The sequence below is a fragment of the Artemia franciscana genome, chromosome 13 (genome assembly GCF_032884065.1).
Source record: "Artemia franciscana chromosome 13, ASM3288406v1, whole genome shotgun sequence".
NCBI lineage: Eukaryota > Metazoa > Arthropoda > Branchiopoda > Anostraca > Artemiidae > Artemia > Artemia franciscana.
Window position 1 is genome coordinate 24,670,093 of NC_088875.1, and position 11,485 is coordinate 24,681,577.

General features: G+C 35.2%; 1 protein-coding gene across 1 annotated transcript in view; it reads left to right on the forward strand.

Moving 5' to 3' along the window:
• Positions 1-6,149, forward strand: part of LOC136034699 (putative inactive tyrosine-protein kinase Wsck) — a 61,872-nt gene extending 55,723 nt beyond the window's left edge. Inside the window, exon 14 of the mRNA XM_065716034.1 lies at positions 4,129-6,149. Within this exon, the coding sequence (XP_065572106.1) occupies positions 4,129-4,203 (75 nt within the window). The 3' untranslated portion in view covers positions 4,204-6,149. The remainder of the gene's footprint in view (positions 1-4,128) is intronic.
• Positions 6,150-11,485: the final 5,336 nt, after the last annotated feature.

Below are 11,485 nucleotides of genomic sequence, written 5' to 3' on the forward strand. Positions count from 1 at the left end.
CTAGGTACTTATTCTGTTATATTGACCCCACTCAAGAAGTGAAGTAAGACTAATCTTAATGAAATATGCCAAAACATGATGCAAATATAATTCTTTGGAAATAAATTTGGGCTTTATATTTGCACATTTGGGGGATTCTTTAACCTGTCACTTTTTTTCCATTGACTGTAAGCTAATTGTCTCTTAATACAGACAGACGAAACCGGCTTGTCCTCGAGTTTTAGAGCACGGTTCTTGAGTGGGGTTGCTATAACAGATAAGTACCGATGGCTGATGAGCCACAGTCTTGTCTTGCCAGCCCTGACTCTAGATTAATAAAAAGTAAATTCTTTTACAGCAGTTATAATCGGTTCACATCATTCTTTAGAGCCAGTGTATTTAATATGCTGGTTTTAAAGCATGTCCAAAATCTATTTGCTGATTACTGAGAAGAAAATGAAAACACCGGTTTCAAATACTACCTTTAGTTCTTCAAAAACCTGCAATAAAATAACAAAATTCGGGTAATTTAACCTCACAAATCTAACAAGGAATATAAGAAGATAAGATCATGCTTATGAAAAACCCTTGAGATCTACTATAAACAGAACTTAATTAATTTCTAGAAAAAAAGGACCAAGCATAATCTAAAACCCATAAAGTTAAGTACGATTTTTAAGCATTAAGACTTTCTTGCAAGATGTCAAACTATATCCTATGAAAGTTGTCTTTTAGGCAATCCCTGTCCTTGTAAAAGGCGTTAGAAGTAGTCGAGTCGTCAGTGAGACGCTCGCCCATTCTCTGTTTGTTTTTCAAGGCCAAATTTGCCCACGAATCTTTCTTTCTCACAAAAACAGTTCTGATCGAAGCATTGAAGTCTCTAATAACAAAGAGAAAATCTTTTTTCAGAGTTACGTCAACTAGACTCTGTCGTTGGATGGGAGACTCCGAAGATAGAACCTTTTAAATTCTCCATCTCGTTTACTACAGCTTGGAGCTTAGACTTGAATCGTATTGAATGGCGATCCATTTGTTCTTATCGAAATCAGTCGAGATGGGTGCGGCGTAAATATTTGATTTTTTGTCTTTCGTTGTTATTCTTGTCTTGTTTTTCTGAGCCTTTCCTTGCTAGTAATAAGGAGGTATGCCTAAGAAAGTTCCGCTGTGCCCTAGTCGTATTTGTTTAGCCTATTTTGGACTAGACCTATTTTCCTCGTTTATCAGGCGTTCTAGTATTCTGGATTCCAATAGACAAACTCGATTTTTACATATGCATAGTCTCCGAAATGGCAGTGTTCGATGTTATCAAAATGATTCTATTCATTTTGTTCCCGGTCGCCAAATCATTGGTTGCATTGAACGGTATCGATGTCCATGTTACAGTATCAATATGGACGGTAGATATCATCCTGTGGTCTTCTTCTGTTATTCGGGATGCGTTAGCTATGGCTTTCATTTTAGATTGCTTTTCATGCACTTTGGAACAGAGGGTCAAAGAACAAAGGATTGTGACTAATTGAAGGAACGTGATAAGTCATTTTCTCTACTCAATGCAGGATTCAGTTTTATATATTACGAATAAAATGCCTTTTTGGTTTTCTCCAACACCAACAACTAAACCCACTGTTGAAACTGGGTTTGTGACTGTCAGGACTTATCCGTAGACCCATGCGCCCTGCCCAGTGTACATCATAGAGGTCTTCTACCTCCTCTGTCTGAAATTCTGGTCCATAGGTCTGTGCTTTATCTACATTTAATGACCCTAAGAAACCGGGTCCTGTGTTGATCCGTACCTCCCTACCTGGAGGTACCCTACATACCTGTGGCATGGTTCACTATGTGCCCCCCTGGGACTTACTTCTGGAGAATGCCTAATAATAGCTCGTTTAACTTTTGTATACTTAAAAAAAGTTGGACGTTATATTTGGTTACGCCTTGGAATATTTGGTTTCTTATTTTGCGCTGCTTGGTCTGCCAGAATCAGCTGAGTCATCAGGTCATCAATCTGCTGGTGTTAGCTGCTGCATGAATTACCTAGTGTTATTTTTCTGGTCCAAGTAAATCATTAGTTGTTCATTCGTAGACATGGTCGTGACAGATTTTTTTATTTGTGTAATCGTCGTCAAATTTCAAAGGACACATTGCCGAGCAATGTTTAGAAACAAAATGTCAAATGCTACTCTCTGCGATCGAAGCAGTTTGAGCCCTCTTAATATTTGTAAACAAGTTAGTTGCTCAGAAAAACTAGGTGTATTGAGGTGTAATGCAGATCTAAATATTCTGAGGATAGAAAGAAGATTCTTTAAGAAACAGATTACAGAAAAACAGAATAAGTTCTTAAAATTTATGCATAGGTGTCCGAATTGAGCTGCATAAAAATGGCGTATAAAAACTTTTTTGTTTGACTGTCGTAGGGAACGACCTTATCTGAAAGCATCAACAATGTGGGATGAGGGAAAGCATGGGTGCCAAAACAAAAGTGCAGGGTTATTGAAATACTCGGAGGAAATAATTACTTTAGTCTACTCGTAACTCATAAGATGCTTGACAATTTTGTACATACATTCATGATTGGATCTCTAAAAGACATGCTCACATCTTCCATGACATCCTTCGACTTAGCTATTCTGAAAGAAGGATCAGTAAAGTAATTTAGACTAGGATGGGCGAAATACGATTGAATATACATTGCCGTGCTGATCTCCCCTTTAAGCGCCAGTGAACAAATGTGTTTTGGCAATTATTTCGGAAGCTATATACGATTTATAGACATAACAGCAACGATATATGTGTTGATTTATTTTTAACATCGGCACGATATTATCCAACTTTGGTGTGCATAATTTTAAATACAGATTTTTAAAATACAGTCATTTTCCCTAATCGCTTATTCCACTACGCTACAAATATTATTCTCGAGTAGTATTTGCAGCGCCATATACATTCGTTAGTCTTAAAGTACATCATCAGTGCTGTGCAGATCTCTCAGGTAACAAGCAGGATAGCGAAGGGAATCCGCAACAAGCGCCGTAGGTATCTGCTGGTATTTAGTTACTCTTAAATTGTGAGGAATAGGTAAGTGGGTCCTGACGCATTTCTTTTTCCTGAATATCTATGTAGCCTCTTCTGTGAGGTGATCGATATTGCTAGCAAGCAGTATTTATTCAGCTTCAATTTTTTGTGCTTGAATTAAGACTTATTGGAAAATTAATAACCTGTCCTGCTTGTAACGAATGGTGCTTGCTAATTGATTGAGTGTGGAATAGATAGGTCAGTGCCATTAGCATGGCTGGCAGCAGCTATGTTTATTTGCCGGTAATGAGCTTTACAGAAATGATGTTGCGATATCAGGAAAATGTGGTGAAAGATGGAACAATGAATACGATGAAGTTTTATTTTTATTTTTTTTTGCTATCGGTGAAAAATCGAAAACCTGAATGAGATACCTGATAGTTTACAGGAGCTATAGGTGAATGAAAAATGTAGTCAAGTATCTTATAGATGTCTTTTTTTATCTTGATCAAGGCTATGAGATTATGAGCACTCCGGCCTTACTTATGTTTCTTATCTTGGTTCAGGGTCATGAAGATTTTTAATTTACCTCCCCCCCCACCCCTTGGCATTGCAATAGTAGAAAAGTCTATTAAGGACCGTGACCCAGACGTAACAATAAAGCTGTCCATGCTGCAAAGAGTGTCAGTTTGAGGATTCTACCGATTTTGCCATGTCATAATTTAGTTTTTTTTCAATAATTCAGGTCCATTTTAGATTCTTTTTGGGTTATTCCGCTTTATACTTTAACTTGAAAACACATGTTCTATTTAATCACGGTCACAGTAATAGTTGCAACCTAGTAAGAGCAAACCACGGCCCATAGTAACCGATAGTTTAAAAAGCGGTTTTGAAATGTATTTTCAAATATAATAATAATGGTTAGTATTGCCAGTATCTGGAAGTTACTTCCCATTTGAAGAAACTGTGAAGTAACATTTATTTAAGGTTAAAGTATTTATTTTCAGTGCATAATTTTTGGGCTACTAACTGGCGTATTAGTTTGTAATTGATCAGGAGATTCTAATTAATTTGTATTGCTGCAAACTTAACATATCTTTACTTTAATTCATCTTTTTAAAGTCTTTTTTTTTCTAGGAATATGTTACGTTTGACCTAACGCCAAATTTCAAATATGAGCCATATCAAACAGACAAAGAGTTCAACAGATAGTCAATGTCTAACGAATTGAGTCTTCCACAATTAAACTTTAGCCATAGGCCTACTTAAGAAGTTGTTATGTTTTAGAGAGGTTATTTTAATTGTCTACAATCACTATGTATTTCAATCCGTCCTCTAAATAGATCTGGTTGTATTTTAGTGTTTTTATGTGTCTTTAATAGTGTTGCAGAGCAACACTATTGCCTTAGCAGTTGTAGCTGTAGTTTTTTTGTTTCTTTATGAGCGGTCTCTAACTCCAACTGGTAAGAAATGTAAATCCTAAATTTTACCTGGGTATAAGAATACAAAAAAAAACAAACAGATAAACTTCAGTGAAAGTTTGTAAAACATCCAGCAGTTTTTGAAGAAAAAAAATATTATGATTATTACTGCGTACATACAGAACAATTCAGAAGTTGTGTAATTGCTCGTTGACCTTACAAAGAAGCACTTATATTAATCATAACGCATCTGTAAGAAGTATAGGGAGCGTGTACAGTTGTACCCTGTGAGATATAGTTGCATGAGACGTATTTTGGTCTGTTACTATGACCCACGGGTCGCAGGGGCTACAATAATTCCCGGGGTCATGGGGTCGGATGTCTAGTTCGAAACTTGGCTCACTGAATTTCTTGTTTTACTTCATTCACTTTTCATAATCCCTTCTTTGCATTTACTTGAGAGAACACGAATAAAGAAGAGCAGCAATCTACAGGGTTATCTGAAAAATTAAACAACTGGGAAGTCGCTGTTGATTTAATAATTTGAACTGCACTTTTGTGCTTAGCACAAATTACATCTCTCCCTCCTTCGCTTTCTTTCTTTCTCTCTCTCTCTCTCTCTCTCTCTCTCTCTCTCTCTCTCTCTCTCTCTCTCTCTCTCTCTTTTTCTTTCCCTTATTTTGTTTCACTTGAAGCAATGAAATTGCTTGTAAGTAAGAATTGTTTCTTTTAATTTCAAATTGTAGGTACGTGTATTCTATGTGTTTTACTAAGGAATTATGTTGGCGTATTAATTAGAAACTCTGAATCTTGTATCATTGCATCTCAGTTAAGTTAATCAACAGAAATCTAAATGTTCTATTTTGTTTACTTTTTTTTACGTATTATCTTGTTTTGTCAGTTTAGCTTTCCTTTTGAAACTGTTTTTTTGAACTTTTCAGGATAAAGACAGGAAAGAAAACTATTCCTGTACAAGTTACTTTACGTCGCTTTCTGTTCGAAATTCCGAAGTAAATTCCTAATTTAAGCTCTTTATTGATATCGAACACCTTATCACTTGCTAATGTATTAAAAAACATTAAAGAAAGCTTTTATTACTAGTTACCGTTTAACGCTTGTTAAAGAATTTCGTAAGATGAAGACAGATGTTTTTTCTATTAGCTTCTGACCAACTATTAATTCTAACTTATACTATGATACATTTTTTTACTTAGTTCAATGAACAATTGAACTTTACTAAGCCGAGGGCTTTGGAATACCTTTAAAGCTGATTACAAGACGTTAGATCCTCCATCCCGCGTGACCTTATGACCAAACTAGTTGACAGGATTTTTGGAGGATTTTTGGAGGATTTTAGAAGATGGTGAGAAGAGCTCTAGAGCTGGGTGGGCATTATTTCTCCACACTCGGATTTGCTCTTGCACCCGAGATGTTTTAGACTCGATTTGTGATCTAGTTTGCGATCACTATTAGTTTTAAAAACATTCCTTTTCCATCTTTTTTGCTAAATTGATTACTGTTGCTATTGCATTCAGAACAACCGCCTTTTTCCCTTGAAGTTTCGTTTCCTTTTTGAACATACTTTAGCTCAACAATGGTTAATTTTTTCCCTTTTTTAGTGTTTATTTGATTTTTTTTGTCTGTTTCGTTCGTGTATTTTTTTGTTATTTTGTATATATAAAATAAGAGCTTTTGACTACCTTTGAAAATATGTTTTTTTTTTTAAGAATAAAGACTAAAAATATATTTTATTGTCATCGGAGTATCATTAATTATGCCACTTCCTAGATCATGGTTGCAGCAACCTAGTTTAAGGATGAATCACGGCCCATGGCAGAAATAGCCTGAAAATTTTAAAAAACGTGTCAGATGAAAACAAAAAATAGACATTTGGAACGGCCTTGGATGAAAAATCTAAAGAGGAAATTTACATTCCCTTGGCTTGAATAACAGGGAAAATCCCTTGGCTTAAACAACAAGGGAAATAACTTTTCTAGATGAGGATCGTCATCAATGTTTTCTTCTTTTTTTTTTATTAATTCTGTGGATCCATTCTCTTAAATCTTCTTTTTATATAATCAACATACAAATGACGACAATTCACACTGTCAAAATTCTGGAATTGAGTAGAATGATCGACAGTTTGGTTATTTGAAGTCTAAGTTAGTCATAATTAATTACACGACATTTTCTTTATTTTACTTGGAAAGTTAGCTCGAGAAAAAACAAAAATAAAGAATATTACCTAATTCATTCAATATATCAATATTTGTCAGCGGTACCATGTGATTTCTGGTTCTTTCTGACGTTCCCCGTTTCTTGGAAGCGAGAATTCTCTGAATTGTGAAATCTCAGCTTCAACAACTTTTCTAGGTCATCAAACTGTTTAGGTACTTTAACCACTTTTACCTGTATTTTCTTGAGTATACCACGTTTTTTAGGAGCTTCAACAACCACTTCCAATCCAGATCCGAAAATTTTTGTGTGTACCGGGTAATTTTAAACCTCGTCCTTTCCGTTAAGTCTTCGGTATTGTTAATCCTTCACCTTTAGCGTTAGAAAATAAGTTATTTTATAAATTTCTTTCCAGAATATGTACCCAATGCAGCAGCACCACTTTTTAGAGCAGCTTTACCTGTTGCAGTGGCTAATGGTATTAAAATGGAAGTGAGCCACCATTTTGAATCAGTTGATGATAAGATATAATTATATCGACATCTTTATTCTTTATTTCTCCTTGCTCAAATTGCTCAATTTGTTTTCCTTTAAGCAACCGTTTAACAGGTTCTTTACCAACAATAATATATATATATATTTTTTTTTTAATTCGGCAATTTTTTTTTTCCTAAGACATCTCTTAATATTTACTTTTTGAAGAAGAGAAAAATGAATTGTGTATTCAATAAAGGCAGCTTTTTTTATTGATTCAGATTTATCGAGAAGAGATAAGAATGGTATCTTGGATGATTTTGAAGAATTTTTTCGTAGTATAAATCAATATCACATCCTTTTTTCATTCTTATATTTTTCAATCTTTGTCACCTGTCTTTTATGAAGTAAAAGCTTAACAGGTTCTCGTTCATTCATTTTTGTTTGCGTTACTCGCACTTCACATTTTTGTTTCGCATCGGAACTCGCTTTAATTATTTTTTTTGTTGAAATTTTCCTAAATTTATATTTTATAAATAAATTTACATTTATATTAAAAATTCTAAGGTAAGGATTATTGTAATGCTCTTCAAAAAACTTCAAAGGCTTGATTTTCGTAACCTTTCTTAAATTCTGTTAAGCGTATATCCAAGTTCGATTTGAACTTCAGGGATTCATCGTTAGTTTTCAAATCAATTAGCAAAATCCATGATTGTTTGTTACTTCATTAAATTAATGAGGGGGGGTGAGTCATTGTTTAGGTGGTGGTAGGGTAGATTCCTAAAAAAACACATTTTAATGCAGAAAGCGCTTATTCTTCACTACTCCCCAAACACATGGGCCCCTCCCTCAACACGCTATAGCTTCAATTTTCTTCTAAGTTCTTTAAGAACTACTGCTCAAACACGTGGGTCCCTCCCTCAACACGCTATAGCTTGAATGTTTTCCCAATTTTTCAAGAACTACTGCTCAAACACATGGGTCCCTTCTTCAACACGTTATAGCTACAATTTTTTCTCCATTTTTTAAGAACTACTGCTCAGACACATTTGGTCCCTCTCTCAACATGCTATAGCGTCAATTTTCTTCTAAGTTCTTTAAGAACAACTACTCAAACACGTGGGTCCCTTCCTCAACACGCTATAGCTACAATGTTCTTCTAAGTTCTTTAAGAACTACCGCCCAAACACATGGACCCCTCCCTCAAAACGCTGTAGGTTCAATTTTCTCCTAAGTTATTTAAGAACTGCTGTTGAAACACATGGCTCCCTCCCTCAACACGCTATATTTAGAATTTTTTTCAATTTTTTAAGAACTACTGCTCAAACACATGGTTCCCTCCTTCAGCACGCTGTAGCTTGAATTTTTACTCAATTTTTTAAGAATTGCTGCTCAAACACACTGGTCCCTCCCTCAACACGCTATAGCTTGAATTTTTTGTCAATATTATAAGAACTACTCCCCGAACACATCGGCCCCTCCCTAAACAAGCTATAGCTTCAATTTTCTTCTAAGTTTTTTAAGAACTGCTGCACAAACACATGGGTCCCTGCCTCAACACGCTATAGCTACAATTTTCTTCTAAGTTCTTTAAGAACTACTGCTCAAACACATGGGTCCCTCCCTCGACACGCTCTAGCTTGAGTTTTTTTTTCAATTTTTTAAGAAAGGACGGGAATTGATTGTGAAATTTTAAAATTTTTCAATGTATTTTCTATGAAGTTTTCTATGTATTTTCAGTTTCGCGATTCTTTTTATCAGCAAAAAATGGGCTACCCATGGGGAACCTTTATCCGGGCTACTGGCAAATATTTATGCCGAGAACCTTCAAAATTGGGCATTGAATTCTTATCTTTTAAAACACGTCTCTTGGGGTCGTTATATGGATGACGTAATTTCACTTTGGAATTATGGGGAAGCTGAACTTCGGGGCTTCTTAGATTATCTTAACACTTAGAATCACAATAAAAAAAATAAATATGAAAAGTTTTTTCTACTGAAAGTAGGAAGCAGCATTAAAACTTAAAACGAACGGAAATTATTGCGCCTATGATGGATTTACTTCCTCGTAATACCTCACTCGAGGGATTGCGGAGCGGCCAAACCATTTCATATACGGAGTAATTTTTCTTCGTTTTTAATTCTCTGGATCCATTCCCTTAAATCTTCTTTTTATATAATCAAACAGCTCGTGGTAACGAACTGTAGTAAGGAGCGACCCGGCTCAATAGTAAACGAAACTCTAAAAAACGGTATTTTGATGCTAAAATATACATAAAAAAATCAAATTTTCATGCTGATTTTAAATATATAAGTTTCATCAAATTTAGTCTTTGTCATCAAAAGTTACGAGCCTGAAAAAATTTGCCTTATTTTAGAAAATAGGGGGAAACATCCCCTAAAAGTCACAGAATCTTAACGAAAATCACACCATCGCATTCGGCGTATTAGAGAACCCTATTCAAGCTCCTATCTACAACAATGTGGAATTTCGTATTTTTTGCCAGTAGACAAATCACGGGTGCGTGTTTATTTGTTTGTTTGTTTTTTTTTCTTCTTTTCCCCAGGGGTCATCGTATCGACCAAGTGGTCCTAGAATGTCGCAAGAGGGCTCATTCTAACGCAAATGAAAAGTTCTAGTGCCCTTTTTAAGTGACCCAAAAAATTAGAGGGCACCTAGGCCCCCTCCCACGCTCATTTTTTCTCCAAAGTCAACAGATCAAAATTTTGAGATAGCCATTTTGTTCCGCATAGTCAAAAACCATGATAACTATATCTTTGGGAATGACTTGCTCCCCCGCAGTCCCTGGGGGAGGGGCTGCAAGTTACAAACTTCGATCAGCGTTTACATATAATAATGGTTATTGGGAAGCGTACAGTCGTTTTCAGGGGATTTTTTTTGTTTTACGGGTGGGGTTGAGGGAAGGGGGCTATGTGGGAGGATCTTTCCTTGGAGAAATATGTAATGGGGGAACAGAAATTCAATGAAAAGGGCGCAGGATTTTCTAAAATTACTATAAAAAAAACAATGAAAAAATAAACATGGAAAAGTTTTTTCAATTGAAGGTAAAGAGTAGTATTGAAACTTAAAATGAACAGAGATTATTACGCATATGAGGGGTTCTAAAAATACTTTAGCATAAAGAGAGAGGTATTTAGGAGGAGATAAATACCTCGCCCTTTATGCTATAGTATTTTTAGTAATTCCAACTATTGATTCTACGGCCTTTATGATTCAGGGGTCATTCTTAAAGAATTGGCACAAAACTTACGATTTAGTGTAAAGAACGAGGTATTAACGAGGGTACAAACCCTCATAACGGTATTAACGAGGGTACAAAAATAAAGAATATTACCTAATTCATTTAATATATCAATATTTGACAGCGTTATCATGTGATTTCTGGTTCTTTCTGACGTTCCCCGTTGCTTGGAAGCGAGAATTCTTTGAATTGTGAAATCTCAGCTTCAACAACTTTTCTAGGTCATCAAACTGTTTAGGTACTTTAACCATTTTTACCTGTATTTTCTTGAAGATACCACGTTCTTTAGGAGCTTCAACAAACACTTTCGATCCAGATCCGAAAATTTGTGTGTGTACCGGGTAATTTTAAACCTCGTCCTTTCCGTTAAGTCTTCGGTATTGTTAATCCTTCACCTTTAGCGTTAGAAAATAAGTTATTTTATAAATTTCTTTCCAGAAAAACTTTTCCATGTTTATTTTTTCATTGTTTTTTTTATAGTAATTTTAGAAAATCCTGCGCCCTTTTCATTGAATTTCTGTACCCCCATGACATATGACATATTTCTCCAAGGAAAGATCCTCCCACATAGCCCCCTCCCCTCAACCCCACCCCCAAAACCAAAAAACCCAATGCAGCAGCACCACTTTTTAGAGCAGCTTTACCTGTTGCAGTGGCTATTGGGTTTACTTCCTCTTGATACCTCGCTCTTTACGCTAACGTATTTTTAGTAATTTCAACTATTTATTCTACAGTCTTTGTGATTCAATGATCATTCTTATGATTTGGGATAGGATTTAAGCTTTAATGCAAAGAGTGAGGTATCGACGATTGTGAACTTCCTCATATACGCAATAAAAACATACAAATATATAAGTTCGTTTCGTATAAATTTGTAAATTACGCATATTTTTTACTAATGAAAATGTTCCTAAAAAAATAAAAGTTCTAGTTGCATTTTTAAGTAATCAAAAAATTGGAGGTCAACTAGGTTTCCTCCTTATCTCCTTTCTTTCGATTTTTTAAGCTTCTGATTAAAACTATGAGAAAGCCATTTAGCCAAAAATATTAATTATTTATGTGTCGAGAGCCAAGATAAAAACACGCTTTAATTAAAAAACGTCCAGAAATTAAATAAAAAAAAGTTTTTTTTTAAATCAAAGTAAGGAGCGACATTAAAAA